Raw genomic sequence first — 17,588 nt, 5'->3', positions numbered from 1 at the left:
TCTTTTGAAACTTTTGAAATTTTGTCCATAAAGTGTAAAAATAAATCTATTTATTTAAAAGAAGAAACTTTTTATTTATATTGGTGTTTTTGCACTGATGGCACATTTGTTCATTTGCTGCAGATTAATCTTTTGAAATTTTGTCCATAAAGTGTAAAAATAAATCTATTTATTTAAAAGAAGAAACTTATTTAAATATTTATTTATACTTATTTACTTATTTATTTCACTTATTTTATTAAATGAGCTCTTGGGGAAGTACTTTTAATTTGTGTAGAATTTATTTCACTAGATTATCAAAAATAGACATTACTAGTTTATTATGCAATACATAAAAGCTGGCACTGAATTTCTTGCAAAAAATAATTATAATTGCTATAATTATAGCGGTATATACTGTCACTGTGAAATAAATTTAAATAAAAAAATTCGAAATAAATGTAAATTAATGAATAAATTCAAATCAATTTAAATTAAATAAAATTCCTATTGTGATATTGTGAAAAATGATTTTCTGAACAAGTATTTTTGTCTTGAATTTATTGTATTTATATTTTTATTGTATTTAAATATTTTTAAATCAAGATACATTTACTTGATAAGCTAAATTACTTAAGATATGAAGTATATAATAAAGAAGTATATGTAAAGATATAATAATAAATATCTGCCAATGACATAAGAAAAATAAAACTTGTTTTCCCTTTGAATTAACTTTATTTGTCTTACCCCATTCGCAGATTGTTTTTTCTTGTAGTAAGTAGTAGAAGTAAAAAAATATTGAATATGTCAACCACAGAACTGCTGCTTATTGAATTTATTAGATAATATCAGAAACATAATTCCTTCAGTAATTGTCTTAAAAATGGCAGCTGAAATACAAAATAGTGAAGAATTATATTTCGGAGTGAATGGCCATCTGGCAGCTGTGTGAAATTGAAAGTAGCAAATCCTTCTGTGTGAGCTAAGAGGATTATGTGAGAACACTTTGACATGCAGTTCCACCAATTTTATAGTAAAGTGACAATATTGTAGAATTTTGTTAGTTAGAAGGAGTTTAGGAAAGTTATAGCAGCCTTTTTCAGTATTATATTTGTTTTTGTGACTTCAGGGACTTGGACGCCAGGGCTAAAAGCGAGCGATACCGGGCGCTTTTCCGCCTGCCGAAAGACGAGAAATTGGACGGCCACACAGACTGCACACTATGGACCCCCTTCAACAAGATGCACATCCTTGGACAGATGTTCGTCTCCACTAATTACATCTGCTTCACCAGTAAAGAGGAGACCATCTGCAGCCTGATTATCCCGCTCAGAGAGGTGCGTCACACCAGCCGCTTCATGCTAAACTAATGACATGATACTCTAATAAGCATCAAAGTACACAGCATGCACACATTAAACATTGCTTTATCCTGCATTCGCTACCATGGTTTACAATCCAGTCAGTTCTTGCAGCATATAGACATTTTTAATATCGATTATGGTGTTTTTCTTTAGAAATATGGCACATGAAATGGGTTGTGAAATGCATTTTGCATCCTTTCCCTCTCTCTTCTCGCCAGGTGACCATCGTTGAGAAAGCCGATAGCTGTAACGTCCTTCCCAGCCCCTTGTCAATCAGCACCAAAAACAAAATGACTTTCCTTTTTGCCAACCTCAAAGACCGGGACTTCCTGGTGCAGAGGATCTCGGACTTCCTGCAGCAGACCACCTCCAAAATCTACTTTGAGCGGGAGATCACGGGCAGCCTCAGCAGCTCAGACGACGAGGTGGGAACAACAATGTTTATTTGTCTATTGGTATTTATTCCTATAAATATTTATAGATTTATTATTTTAATATGTATAGACAGTACTGTTCAAAAAATTGGCTCAGTAAGATTTTTTTAAAGAAATTAATCGGGGGATAAATGGGATGCATTAAATTGATCAAAAGTGACAGAAAAGACCGTTATAATGTTACAAACGGTTTCTGTTTCAAATAAATGCTGTTCCTTTGAATTCTATATTCATCAAAGAATACTGAAAAAAATGTTAACGATTTGTTTAATATGTTGAAAGAAGTCTTTTCTGCTCACCAAGGCTGCATTTATTTGAAAAATACAGTATATGAAAAATACAGTAAAAACGGTATGTTTTTAAAATTTAAAATAACTGTTTTCTATTTCAGTATATGTTAAAATGTAATTTATTCCTGTGATCAAAGCTGAATTTTCAGCATCATTACTCCAGTCTTCAGTGTCACATGATCCTATTTTTGTGGAATCTGTGATACACTTTTTTCAGGGTTTTTTGATGAATACAAAGTTAAAAGAACAGCATTTATTAGAAAGTATTTGCTGCCACTTGATCAATTCGTTTTTTTTTTTTTTAATTCTAATGTTCTCCATATCTTCTGCTGTGCTGTGTGTCTAGGTGTACTCTCAGCAGGGCAGTGTCTTGTCCTATAGTCCGCAGCGCAGTGCACTCAGCTCTGAGGGAGACAGTGACAGGCAGTTCAATCTCAATGAGAGCAGGGTTCCCACGGCAACACAGGCCCTGATGACCATGTACCGCCGGCGGTCCCCGGAGGAGTTCAACCCCAAACTGGTACAGCACCCTCATGCTTGATCACAAACACCACAGCATTGTTTTTATCACGGCTTACTGAGAGGACTGATGGAGAAGGACAGGAACTGATGTGAATTCAGAACACAAATGAACAGGATTAGTAGGATAGAAATGTGTCCTGCCAAATACTGCAAGGGGCTGTGCATTATAATCATTTTACCATGGTTAAGAGCTGCCATGCCCCGGCCCTAAAAAACCTTAAAGGGTTACTTCACCCAAAAATGAAAATTCTGTCGTTAATTACTCACCCTCGTGTTGTTCGAAACCCGTAAGACCTTCGTTCATCTTCGGAACACAATTTAAGATATTTTTGATGAAATCTGAGGGCTCTCTGACCCTCCCATAGACAGCAAGGTAACTACCACGTTCAAGGTCCAGAAAAGTACCAAGATGATCGACAAAGTAGTCCGTGTGACATCAGTGGTTCAACTGTAAAGTTACGAAGCTACGAAAATACTTATTGGCTCAAAGAAAACAAAAATAACGACTTTATTCCACATTTTCGTCTCTACTGTGTCACTTGTGGACGCGCGTTCACGACAGTATCATGACGCGAGCATGTAATGACGTCATCACACCGGATCTGGGTCAGCGCCGGCGCCGCCACATGCAAATGCGGAATGAAGTCGTTATTTTTGTTTTCTTTGCGCAAATAAGTATTCTCGTAGCTTCGTAACTTTACAATTGAACCACTGATGTCACACGGACTACTTTGTCGATCATCTTGGTACTTTTCTGGACCTTGAACGTGGTAGTTACCTTGCTGTCTATGGGAGGGTCAGAGAGCCTGCAGATTTAATCAAAAATATCTTAAATTGTGTTCCGAAGATGAACGAAGGTCTTACAGGTTTCGAACAACACGAGGGTGAGTAATTAAAGACAGAATTTTCGTTTTTGGGTGAACTATCCCTTTAAACGCAGTTAAATCACATGACCTTGAGTGGCTTCTTGCTTTTAGAAAACAATAGGAAGACACCAATGTTAAGTCAATAGTTATATTTGTACTTTAAAACTAATATTAATTGTCAGTGTAAACAAGTCTTATGCGAAGATGCGTAGTTCTGGAGCTTAATTATTGGCTGTTTACAAACAACATAGCATCTTGGTCAAGTGTTATGTTAGTATCAGTGATATGTTTGTTAATATTTTGAATTATGTTTTATTTTTATATTTTGTATCCATTTTAATTTTTAGTAATTTTGTTGCGTTTTTGTCATTTTTATTATTTTTTTTAAATGTCTGTATAATTTTTTATTTAATTTAGTTGTATTTATTTTATTTGTTTTAGTTTATTAAGTTTTAGTTATTTTAGTATTTCAGGTTGAACTAAACAAAAATAACCTGAACTTTTTTTTTTTTTGCCTCAACTAGCCGAAATAAATTTAGGTTTTTATATATTTTATTTTTATTATAAAATATAATAATATGATTTATAAAATATATATTTTTAAAATTTATTTTCATATTTTATTTCAGTTATTGTTTTATTTCAAGTAATAAAAATGTTTTTAGTTTTAGTTAAAGATGGTGCGGTTACAGGTGTTTGTTTATCGGCATTTGAATGCACCTCATCCAGTCAGAGTTCAAAGGCTGAAGTCAGATGCAGATTATTGTGTTTGTTGTGGTTAAAGCAGATACTTCAGTAGGACACACACAGGAAGTGCACCTTATGAGAAGACCGTTCCTTCTGTTTGCTGACCCTGCAACAAATGACCTGAAAATCTGCTTATCCAAGTCATTTGCTTTAAAATGACTAGGCTTTGTTAATTTGGTCACACAGTGTCAGGGCATAAATCTTGCAAAGATGTATGCATTTTGCATTCAGAAGAGTATTCTAGTCATTTTTGGAGGGATTTTGCTCGCAAGATTGTCTAATCTAAAGCTTTTATATACATTAAATGCACCACATTTTAAATTTCAGAAAAGAAAGTTAATGAAGTCCACTGGCTTCGCTTCTTTGCCAGCTCTTATTTTCCAAGTCATAGTTTCCCACATCAGCACTTCTGAAGTTGAAGTCGAGACAGCAGTGATGAGACGCTCTCTTTACACTCGCATGTTTTCAGGCTAAAGAGTTTCTGAAGGAGCAGGCCTGGAAGAATCACTTCACCGAATACGGCCAGGGAGTGTGTATGTATCGCACAGAGAAGACCAAAAAGCTGGTGCTGCAGGGCATCCCGGAGAACATGAGAGGAGAGCTCTGGCTCCTGTTTTCTGGTGAGTCATGCATCCCACAACTGGCTCACAGACAGCAGCGAGAAAACAGCTCTGGATTCAAGTAATAAATAACTAACCAGATAATCAAGCATAGTTATTATTAGTTATTATATATTTGGAATCACCATGACCCATGAAAAAATTGTTTTCAAAAATGTTTGTTTTGGATCAGAAAATGTCGTCTAAATGGTTTGTATAAATTTGATCTGTTAATTATTTGATGAGTTGGTTGTTTATCTGTATGTTGGTGTGTACAGGGGCGATTAACGAGATGGCCACTCATCCCGGTTATTATGAGGATCTGGTGGAGAAGTCGATGGGGAAATATAATCTGGCCACAGAGGAGATCGAGAGAGACCTGCACCGCTCTCTCCCAGAGCATCCAGCCTTTCAGAACGAGATGGGCATCGCTGCCCTGCGTCGAGTCCTCACTGCGTATGCCTTCCGCAACCCTAACATCGGCTACTGCCAGGTATGATGCACAGCAACACACCGTCTGCAGTGAATGCACCCACAGCACGATCATAATGCCGGTCTCTCGTCTTCTGCAGGCCATGAACATCGTGACCTCCGTCCTGCTGCTGTATGCTAAAGAGGAAGAGGCCTTCTGGCTCCTGGTGGCCTTATGTGAGCGCATGCTTCCCGACTACTACAACACCAGAGTCGTAGGTGAGCTCCAGGATCATCCTGCTTCTTACATTCCACCAAATGACACTAGGGCCCTATGATTTCCTCCGTGTGGAAAAATGTGAATGGAATCATTGAATGCTGTCATAAAAATGGAATTTACAGTATAACACAGTATGTCACAGAATTTGGAAATTTTTGGATGCATAAATGAAAGTAAGGCTGTATAATGAATCACATCGCCATATGGACTAGTATCTGTGAATATTAAACCACAAAAGACTGCTATGTAATATGAAGTCTGCACGTATCTGTGATCTGTGTGAATGAGTGGCACAGTTTCATCTACTACACACTACACACGTGATGCTCGCAGTGTTTTCAGCGTCTGTCGTCTCACTATATGAGGACATGAACGCAAACCTCATCTCCAGAGCTGCTCTGAGAGTTACTTTAACAGTATTTCACCATTTCAATTCATAAAACTATCGTCAGATACAGACAAAAACTCAAAGGTCTTAAAGGACATAAATATATTACAAAATAAAATAAAAAGGGCAGAATTTTTATTAAACTGAAGAAATTGTGACAAATGGACTCACCATGAACCAATGAAAGAATTTTGTTTCACAAGTGTTATTGTATAGAATGTAGTTCTCAAAGTAATAATAATAATAATAATGAAGCTTTTTTAAGGGAGTTACACAATTCCTTTCTTGCATTTATTCCATGTTTTTATTTTAATAGTAAACCTTTGTTGTGCAGCAGTTTGTTTGACAAAAAATGAAAGGAATTGATTAATTTTCATCTGATTACATTTTAAGAGATTAATTAAATTGTTAATGTTTTATGCTTTCATTTGATTACCACCATTTTGGATAATACATTTATATTAAATAATAAATCCAGAAAAAATGAAAACAGAATTTTTTTGAAAACAAAAAAAATAAAAAATAATAATAATATATATATATATAGCACTATTTTTGTACAAAATGAATTGATTATACATGCTTTTTGATTATTACAAACCATTAAAATTAAATCCAGAAAAATTAAAGTGGAAAACACAGAATTTACACTGAAAGAAGTGCTCACTAACGCAGATTTAGACAGATTTGTGAACAATATTTGAGAGAAATAGGCCTTTTGTGTACATAGAAAAAGTCTTAGATCTTTGAGTTCAGCTCATGAAAAATGGGGGCAAAAACAAAAGTGTTGCGTTTATAATTTTGTTCAGTGTATATAAAATGGAATTTTAGAAAAAAATAGAATGTTTTTTCATAGGGCCCTTTTATTGTAAAATATGTGATAACTTATCAAGTTGTTAAAGTTTAAATGGAATCTAGAAAATTGAGTGGAAAGCACAGAATTTGGGAAAAATAAAATGGAATTTGAGATTTTGAAATTGTCAGTATTTCATAAAAAAATATTTTTATTCAACTTTTAATAAATTGATGTTAAATTGTACATGTTTCATGTGCAACGCAAAACCAGGAAGATCTGTCAGCACTGAGTGTGTTTGTGTGTATCTCAGGTGCTTTGATGGACCAGGGTGTGTTTGAGGAGCTGGCTCATGTCCACGTTCCTCAGCTGTACGACTGCATGCAGGCGCTGGGTGGCTCTGCCTGTCCGTCATGCCCTTCGAGAGCGCCGTGGTGGTGGTCGACTGCTTCTTCTACGAGGGCATCAAGGTCATCTTTCAGCTAGCGCTGTCGGTGCTCGACGCTAACATCCATCAGCTGCTGGGCTGCAAAGATGACGGAGAAGCCATGACCATCCTGGGCAGGTAAGACAACTGCATGCTTCTGAATACGTGTAGTACACTTCATAATGAGTATGTTGTGGTATGCTGCCTAGTAAGTACTGTATGTGTAGTATTCTGCATATGTACTGTTCTGCAAAGTCATGTGTTGCATACTATGGAGTATTTACTGTACTGCGAATTTAGTGTATGTTGCGTACTACATAGTGAGTATATAGTCTATTATCACAGTTTGTTCATGTTGCAAGGTGATTATATGCTGCATACTACATAATGTATGCACTATACTGCAAATTTAGTATATGTAGCATACTATATAGTGAGGATATGTAGTCTGCACAGTTTATTAATGTTGTGCGCTGCAAAGTGAGTATATTCTGCATACAATAAAATGCATGCGGTATAATGCACATTTAATGTAGGTAGCATACTGCAGTATGTAGTTATTATATATAGTCTATAAGAACAGTTTGTTAATGTTGTGTGCTGAAAAGTGAAAATATGCTGCATGCTACATGGAGTAAACAGTACACTGGAAATTGAGTGTATCTAGCACACTACGTAGTGAGTATTCACTGTCTCTGAGCAAAATGTGTGAACTGCTAAGTGATTATATGTTGCATACTACATAGAGTATACTGGATACGGCAAATTTAGTGTGTCGCATACTTTATAATGTATATTGTATGTGTTTAAAGTGTACTGCAAAGGCACTATACTGTAGTATGTGTGTATATTGTGTACTACAAAGAGACTATTCTATAGTATGCGTGTATAAAATGTACTACAAAGGGGCTATTCTGCAGTATGTGTGTATATAGTGTACTACAATAGGACTATACCGTACTATATGTGTATGTAGTGAACTACATAGGGACTATACTGTAATATATGTATATAGTGTACTACATAGGGACTATACTGTAATATATGTATATAGTGTACTACAAAGTGAGTATATATGTGTATATTTATATACAGTAGTATACTACAGTATTTATCGAATAGCAAGATCTGTGTATGACAGTGCTGCAGTTTTGCTGACAAATGAGTGTGCCTGCTTGTGTATGTGTGTTGTAGGTATCTGGACAACGTGACTAATAAGGACAGCACTCTTCCTCCAATCCCTCATCTTCACTCACTCCTGACGGATAACGGGGATCCTCATCCTGAGGTGGACATCTTCAAACTCGTGCGCATCTCCTATGAGGTTCGTTCATCTCAAATTCTGACCTTGTATATTACAAAGTGTGTTTTCATGGGTTCTGTCTGTGTCGTATTGCATGTTTGCTGATGTTCACTGTGATCTGCAGAAGTTCGGCTCCATCCGGGCGGATGTGATTGAGCAGATGCGTTTCAAACAGAGGCTGAGAGTGATCCAGGCCATTGAAGACACCACCAAACGCAATGTGGTAATCAGACGCTCTCCGTACTGACACTAGTGTTTTATTAGCACTCAGTCAGAGGATCTGTGGCTTTTAATCTGTTCGCATTTGCCTCATCCACTGCTTTTGCAGGTGCGGACCATCATGACGGAGACACCCTTCAGCATCGATGAGCTGGAGGAGCTTTATACACTCTTTAAGGTCAGTCACATGATGAGGTCATGAATCGGCCAATAACATTTACAGTGAGAGTGTGTGCTGTGATTTAAAGGGGTCATGTGACGTTGCTAAAAAAAATTTTTTCAAGTATTTGTGTAATGCAATGTGTTTACGCGGTTTAAGGTTCAAAAAACACATTATTTTCCACATACCGTACATTATTGTTTCTCCTCTATGCCCCGCCTTTCTGAAATGCATTGATTTTTACAAAGCTCATCGTTCTGAAAAGCGAGGTGTGCTCTGATTGGCCAGCTATCCAGTGCGTTGTGATTGGCTGAATTCCTCAAGCGTGTGACGGAAATGTTACGCCCCTTACCAGGATGAGGAAACAGTCCTCCATAAAATGCGCTGAACACACTCGAATATTTGGGTTGTACTGTTCTGGAACAGTGTTGTAAATAAAACTTAACCACTGATTTCTAGTCGTGTCCTCTTTTGGAAGGCCAAACAAAGTAGTTTGGCTTTCGCAACGAAACACACAGCGTCTCCACGACATAGCGGCGGCAACAATTCTACAGCGAGAATCAAAGTTACGCATTCTTTCTTTGCGTGAACATTTGGGCGGCATTATGCAAATCTCCCACACAGTGACGTAGACATGTGGGGGCGTGTTTGAACTTGCTAAAGCATTTTTAATTATTATTATTATTATTATCATAAATTACATTATTTTTATTGTCTTTACAGTATTTTATTGTTTTGACATTATTTGCCTATATTTAATTGTGCTTGCTAAATATTTGTTTATTATTATTATTATTATTATATTTAGTATATGTAGCATACTATACTGCAAATTTAGTATATGTAGCATACTATATAGTGAGTATCTGTAGTCTGTAAGCACAGTTTATTAATGTTGTGCGATGCAAAGTGAGTATATTCTGCATACAATATAATGCATGCAGTATAATGCACATTTAATGTATGTAGCATACTACAGTATGTAGTTAATAATAATTAATCAATCTAAATTAATTAATTAAATTTAAAAATATTATATAATATATATAATTACAAATATTATGCTATTATTTTTTTTTTTCTTTTTGTTTTTATTTATTGGTATTTTATTATTGTTATTATAAATGTTATGATTTTTATCCTTTTATTTTCCTTTTTGTTTTACTGATATTATTGTGGTCATATTTAATGGTGCTTATCTTTTTAAATGTATTATTATTATTATATATGCTATGATTTTTATTTTTATTTTATTTTTTCTTGTTTTATTGTGATTATTTATTATTATTATTATTATATTTAGTATATGTAGCATACTATACTGCAAATTTAGTATATGTAGCATACTATATAGTGAGTATCTGTAGTCTGTAAGCACAGTTTATTAATGTTGTGCGATGCAAAGTGAGTATATTCTGCATACAATATAATGCATGCAGTATAATGCACATTTAATGTATGTAGCATACTACAGTATGTAGTTAATAATAATTAATCAATCTAAATTAATTAATTAAATTTAAAAATATTATATAATATATATAATTACAAATATTATGCTATTATTATTTTTTTCTTTTTTGTTTTTATTTATTGGTATTTTATTATTGTTATTATAAATGTTATGATTTTTATCCTTTTATTTTCCTTTTTGTTTTACTGATATTATTGTGGTCATATTTAATGGTGCTTATCTTTTTAAATGTATTATTATTATTATATATGCTATGATTTTTATTTTTATTTTATTTTTTCTTGTTTTATTGTGATTATTTTGGACATATTTAGTGGTACTTACTAACAAATTTGAATAAATTTGAATCCAGCTCATCCAGCCCCATTTGTGTTACTTCTCAAAGCATACAGTCTGTTGAGGTAAACAATCAAAAATATTGTTGCCTGGCAGACAATAAAAAGGATGAAACACATCGCAGGTGCATTCACATTTAAACGTACATGCTCCATATCCGTTGACTTTATAACATGAATATCATGACTATCCTGTGCATGATTTATGACCATCAGGCTGAGCATCTGACCAGCTGTTACTGGGGCAGCACCAGTAACCCCATGAGCCGGCACGACCCGAGCCTGCCATACCTGGAGCAGTATCGCATGGATCTGGAGCAGTTCAAAGTGCTGTTTGCGCTGCTCTTCCCCTGGGCCTGCGGCACGCACGCTGACGACCTGGCCCTGCGCATCTTCCGTCTGCTGGACCACAACACCGACACGCTCATAAACTTCAGAGAGTTCATCAGCGGCCTGAGTGAGTGTGCTTTATCATGACCAATCCCATTGTTGAAGTTGTCATCATCTTTTCAATCATTTTGGTTAAAGATAATGAGGGCACATGCATTATGTAAAAATAATAATAATGTGCACTAGGGCTGTCAAAAAAAATTTGAATTTCAAATATTCGTCGAATTTAAAATAAAAATCCACATTCGAATGCAAAAACGTTGCATTCGAATTTTAGGTGTGCGTTAAGGAGGCAGCCTTATCAGTGGCGCACGAGATGCGATGACGATGTAAGTGCCGTTGCATTATAATGTTTTTGTTAGTCTATCCAGTTGAAGCCACTAGATGCGGCGCTGCTGCGTTGTTAGTTACAAATATTGCGGGAAAAGAGAACATCGATGCGGAGAAGATCTTGTTTTCATCAAAACTGACACCAAGCCGTTCACACAGAACACATATTTCGCGCATTTTCTAGAAGGACATCTATCACCGTTGCAGTCGTGTCTCGCACAAAAGAGCCGCATGTTTAAGCCATGTAAAATTAATGCAAGTTTAACTTTGAAAAAAAAAAACATATCTCGAGACCTTATGGCAGGGGTTTTCCCATCCCATAACAACTCGTGTTTTTAAATGAAAATTGTACTCTGTGTGATTGGCTTTCGGCCCTTTGTGTTAAACTAAATGCATACATGATGCTGTTTTGTTTATAGTTGTTTAAGCAACTTAATTAATTATAATTGGTTTATAAATATTATTTTAAACATTATGCACATTTTTCAAAGATAGTCGTGTTATTTTATTACTCTTTGAAGAAACGTGCATAATATTTTGCTCGATGCGCCCTCTGCTTTTCTTCACCCTAACTGAAATTATGCATTTTAAATTCGAATATAATTCGAATTTTGATCATATTTAAGTACAAAATTCGAATTTAGTTTTTCAGCCATTTTGACCTAAAATGTGCACAGATAAATTATTTATGATAAACACTGCAATATTCCATAAAAAAAAATAAGAAGTCGATTTTGATTTTATGGTGACTTACAATGTATGTTTAGAAGTCGAAACGTGTTAGTCAAACTATATTATGACCAAAAAAATTTAAAGTTTAAAACATTAAATATATGATAAAAATATATCAAAAGTGCATTGGGTTGATTGTTTTTGTACACATATAAAATGATTGGTTTCTATTTTAGGTGTCCTGTGTCACGGTGACCTGACGGAAAAACTCAAATTTCTGTACAAGATTCACATACTTCCAGGTAGGTGAGAATATGTGGGTGAAAAAGAGAAAATAAAATGTTTAACATTGTTAACATGGTGCAGATTATGCTGATAATTAATTCAGCTCATAATTAATACAGTTCTGGGACATGTTAGTATTTTATTTATAGTATTTATATTTATTCAGCATTGCATATACCTGTTTGCTTTGCACATATGAAGACTGTAAATTATGTGTGGTAACTGTAAGATTATTAGTTGTGTTTCTCTTTTGTGAGAGGAAACATGGATAAAAAGCAGAAATGAAAGTGAAGACGGATGTTTTGTTCTTTCTGACAAGTCTGGGTCAAAATTACCCCACAAATCAAAAGAATTATCCTGATAAAGAGATCATTAACAGAAATATTACTGAAGTGTTTTGTGTTTGATGTTATTATCTGAATTAGATTGAGCTCTAGAAGAGGCTGAATGTATTTGTTCTTCTCAGAGTTGCACCATGAGCAGGAGGAGCCCGACTCGGCGTGTGAAGCTATGCAGTATTTTTTTGAGGACATCACCCCAGAGACCTCCAGCGGTACTGCTGCATGCTCACACTCACCACACAAAATAGGTTGTTACACCAAAATTACGGTGGAAAGGATTCTTGATGCCCAGTCCAGAAACTGTGATCACTGGTGCTGATGCTTTGACCTCTCATTGACAGGCCTCGACCAAAAGAACAGAGCCGAGAAGGACGATGGTTTTGTCGGAGTCACTTTTAAAAGTGAAAAAGGTGGGAGAAAATACCAAACGGATCAGAGCTGATGATTGATGTTGGAGAGCTGTTGAAATGTGCAACATTCTGTCTTTGGTGTAGTTAAGAAAATGCACACTCCGGATTACCGGATGTACCTGCGCCTGTGGAACCAGGAGACCAACGCAAAGTTAGAGAACATGAAGGATCTGCCCAAACTCAACCAGGTACGTCAGAAGACCAACTAAAGATACTTTATGAGCATAACTCCTATTGAAACAGCGAGATTCTCCATTCACAACTCATCAGATATGTGACCCTGGACCACAACACGGGTATATTTGTAGCAATAGCCAAGAATACATTGTATGGGTCAAAATTCTCGTCAAAAAATCATTAGGATATTAAGTAAAGATCATGTTTCATGAAGATATTGTGTAAATTTCCTACCGTAAATATATCAAAAATGTATTATCATTTGTAATATGTCCCATATATTGCCCTATCCTAACAAACCATACATCAATGGAAAGCTTATTTATTCAGATAAACTGCCAGTGGAAAATGTGTTTAAAATTTAAAACGTATTGAAAAATTTCACTAGATAGCTAGTATATTTTGCTTTTTATATTTAAATATTTTGATTCTAATTTACAACATTGGTTGTTTAGTTGAAATAATGGTTTCTCTGATTTAAAAAAAGTAAATACACATATAACTAATATATATCATGTATATGAATTAATAAAAAATATATAGTAACACAATATTATATATAATTATTTATTAATACAATTATTATTATTTTTAATTTAATTGACATTTTAGATATAACTTTATATAATTCTTAGCTTTTATATATTATATAATAACATAAAAACATTATATAAATAGCAATAAATAGCATAGTATAGTATTATTATTATATCATTTTATTTGAATATGTAATTTAATAAATTGACAGTTTTGTAGATTAAACTATGTAATTTTATTATATAGAATATATGTTGAATATACAATTTTATATACATGTATATAATAGTATTTATTGTTATATACTTTTACTTAAATTTTTAATGTAAAAAAATATACAGCACTCTTTTTAAATATTATATAAATTACATATATATATGTGTGTGTGTGTGTGTGTGTGTGTATTTTATATAAATCTCATACACACACATATATAATAAATTAATAAATAAATAAAAATCTAATTTGTTACATTGTTATATCATTTTTTAGGTTCATGTATTATATAATAACACAATAATAATTTATTTTTAATTTAATCATTTTTAAATTATTTCCCTAATAAAAAACTATAAATAAATCTACTGCACGACAAGGAGATTAGGTTTGTTTATTCATTGGTAAAATCTGACTCTGTTTCCTCTTCCTTCTTCAGAGTCAGTTCATCGAGCTGTGCAAGACTCTCTATAACATGTTCAGCGAAGACCCCAGCGAGCAGGAGCTGTATCACGCCACGGCTACAGTCACCAGCCTGCTGCTGGAGATGGGAGAGGTGGGCAAACTCTTCTGCAGTCCCGCTCACAAGGACGAGGACGACGATGAGGACGACCGCATCCCAGCGTGCAGGAGCAAGCAGGAGCGAGCGCGCCGCAAACCTTGCGATGGCGAGACAAACTCCTGCGTCACGGGTCCGTTAGAGGACATCAAACTGGAGGACTCGTCCCCCAAAGACATGGCCACGTCCTCCGCCATGCTCATCTCCGACGACGAGACCAAAGATGACACGTCCATGTCCTCCTACTCCGTCCTGAGCACCGGCTCCCACGAGCTGAACGATAAGCTTCAGTGCGAGGACATCGCGGAGGACACCGTGCTCATACGCAACGGTGGTTTACCTCACAGCGCCAGCATCGATAAGGACTGGGCCATCACTTTCGAGCAGTTCCTGGCCTCAGTGCTCACCGAACAAGCCCTGGTGCAGTACTTTGAGAAGCCGGTGGAGATCGCCGCGCGAATAACCAATGCCAAGAACGTTCGCAAGGTGGGACACCAACACATGTCCGTCAGTGACTATGAGATCTCGCTATCAGGCTAACGTGCTAAACTATAAACTAGTACCTCTGCATTCACAACTCTATTTCGGGGTTAAAGGAGTAGTTATCCAAAAATTAAAATTCGGGCATCATTTACTCACTTTTATGTTCCAAACCTGACTGACTGAAATTTTTCGCAAAAAGTTCATGCTAGCTTTTCCATACAATGAAAGTGGATGGTGACCATCTCTGTTGAGCTAAAAAATTACAAGAAGCAGCATTAAAAATAGACATGTACGCTATATAGTGAGTTTTCTAAAGCCATATGCTAGTAAATAACAACTTAAAGTTCAGTATGTTTCTCTCACAAACCTATTTTATGACTTTAGACATTTTGTAATAATCATAATAGCCACTTTTATGATGTTTCATTGTCATTTTTGGAGCTTGAAATATTATATGCACTGTTTGATTTTACATTTTATACAAGGCTTGCTGTTTTCACACAAAAAAAAAACCTGATTGGTGTGGTTTCACCATCTCCATATTCACCATATTATCAAATTACATAACAGACTTATGCACTATTTATTGAGTTGTTCTTAAGCCATACGCTAGCAAATAATGACTTGAATATCAGTGTGATTCTCATATAAACCTATTTTATGACTTAAGACGTTTATTGGCCACTTACATGATGTTTTAATGCCATTTTTGGAGCTTGAAATCTCCTTTCACCATTGTATGGAAATGAGCAGCCTGGGCATTCGGCAAAATATCTCCTTTTGTGTTCTACCTTGAGAAATAACCTCATACAGGTTTGGAACGACACGAAGGTCAGCAAATGATGACAGAACTTTTGTTTTTGGTGAACTGTCCCTTTAACTACACCTAATCTGATCTCCTCTTAAATCAGCGGGAAGCTTCAAAGGCTTGATGTTTGCGTGAGCTCGTTAGGGAACGGAGAGTAATGAGTTTTCCCGGAGGCTTGTCTTTGATCTGATGACAGAGGGACCGTGATGTGACCTGCAGAATGACCTTTTGACCTGTACAAAGTCTGAGAGGACCTGCTGTATACTACAATGCGCTTGATGTACTTTATATACAGAAATGGTTACTAATAATATCTAATACAGTTAGACTGTTCATCATAGTAATCGTGTCTAGAATAGCTCACTAGTCCAGATTGGGCGAAAAAAAAACATGTTCTTAATCAGTATTTTTGTTTCATGTTCCAATAAAAGTATTTAAACATCCTAAAAACAATATCAGTTTACTTGAGAAGCAAAACTGTGAGCAGGAATTTTCTGAAAAAAAAAAAAAAAAAAAGATGGACCCCAATAAAAAAACAATTTATACTAAAACAAGAAAAAAAATCTAAATTTAAACATTTTTAAATAGTGTATTTGTACAAACAATACAGGTCAACTTTACATTTATTTTACATTATATTATATTCTATAATAATAGTCTTATGGAATCTTATGTGGTGTTGCTTCTCAAGTACCTTCTCAAGATTTAGATATTTTTATTTTGAAATAAGACCAAAATACAGATTAAGAGAATGATTTTGTTTTTTACAGTATAGTAAATCGTCTTTAACGTACGAGAGCGTTCACAGGGATAGTGTGGAAATACATCTGTGATATTTAACACAAACTCTTGACACAGAGGAAGGACGCTGGGACGTTAGATCTGGGATTGTTGAAATGACATTTTCTTGCCGCTAAATCATCTGTAATTTCCCAGATTTCTCATTTCTCTCTTCCTCTCTCAATTCTTTGCACCTGCACTTTGGGTTTTTCTTCTTTGTAAAATGTGAGGATGTTCATAACCTGTCAGCGCTGAAATATTGGATATGAATCAGCTGAGAGGCGATGCTGTCCAGCTGTGTTTAATATCTGATTTATAGTGTATCCTGAAGAATATGATTGTGTACAGTTTTTATTTGACTGTGTTCTCACCAGGCATGTGGCATGTCTGTGCACCTTCTCCTAAATTATTGTTTGTTTTTTTTAAATAGAGGACTTTCTACTTTATTTCATGCTGCTGATTTTAAGTTTACGTTTTAATGTGAATGGTTAAAATCGACCTGTAAATGATTCAGATCACATCCAAGAATTAAAAGTATAAAAGGAAAGTGGGGGTTTTTTTCAGTGTCAGTGAAAGGATCCTCAGAAAAAATGGGGGTTTCTTCCATTTCAGGTCAACCTACTATATGCACTGTTTTATTTAACATTTTATATGTATGCTTGCGATTTTTGCAGCACTTGGACAAGCTGTGATTTCTATCAATAAACCTTAATAACATTTAATTTGAATTAAATAACATTTCAATTGAAATCCTAATTAATCCTAGTTCATTTGCATTAACATTGAGAAAATAGAAAATGTTTTTGTTAATTAAAGCTAAAAGTCAATTTAATGTATTTTCTACAATGAATATTAATTCAGCATCATATATATATATATATATATATATATATATATATATGTGTGCTTTTTATTTATTATTCACATTTTATTTATTATTTACTTTTTATTTAACCCTAGATACATGTATTATTATTATTATTATTATTATTTACATTTTTATTAC

The 17,588-nt window shown here is 34.8% G+C and overlaps 1 protein-coding gene across 1 annotated transcript in view; it reads left to right on the top strand.

Annotated features, from left to right (window-relative positions):
* Positions 1–15,412, top strand: part of LOC107703841 (TBC1 domain family member 9-like) — a 31,601-nt gene extending 16,189 nt beyond the window's left edge. Inside the window, 17 exon segments of the mRNA XM_016506602.1 lie at positions 1,112–1,319; positions 1,565–1,771; positions 2,417–2,590; positions 4,675–4,825; positions 5,083–5,297; positions 5,377–5,494; positions 6,990–7,070; positions 7,073–7,241; positions 8,298–8,427; positions 8,531–8,629; positions 8,735–8,803; positions 10,811–11,051; positions 12,223–12,288; positions 12,738–12,860; positions 12,954–13,022; positions 13,107–13,210; positions 14,392–15,412. Of these exon segments, the coding sequence (XP_016362088.1) occupies positions 1,112–1,319; positions 1,565–1,771; positions 2,417–2,590; positions 4,675–4,825; positions 5,083–5,297; positions 5,377–5,494; positions 6,990–7,070; positions 7,073–7,241; positions 8,298–8,427; positions 8,531–8,629; positions 8,735–8,803; positions 10,811–11,051; positions 12,223–12,288; positions 12,738–12,860; positions 12,954–13,022; positions 13,107–13,210; positions 14,392–15,051 (2,884 nt within the window). The 3' untranslated portion in view covers positions 15,052–15,412.
* The last annotated feature ends 2,176 nt before the right edge of the window (positions 15,413–17,588 follow it).

The sequence above is a fragment of the Sinocyclocheilus anshuiensis genome, unplaced genomic scaffold (genome assembly GCF_001515605.1).
Source record: "Sinocyclocheilus anshuiensis isolate Anshui unplaced genomic scaffold, SAMN03320099.WGS_v1.1 scaffold274, whole genome shotgun sequence".
Classification (NCBI taxonomy): domain Eukaryota; kingdom Metazoa; phylum Chordata; class Actinopteri; order Cypriniformes; family Cyprinidae; genus Sinocyclocheilus; species Sinocyclocheilus anshuiensis.
The sequence above is the reverse complement of the archived record's forward strand: the minus strand, read 5'-3'. Positions and strand labels throughout refer to the sequence as shown.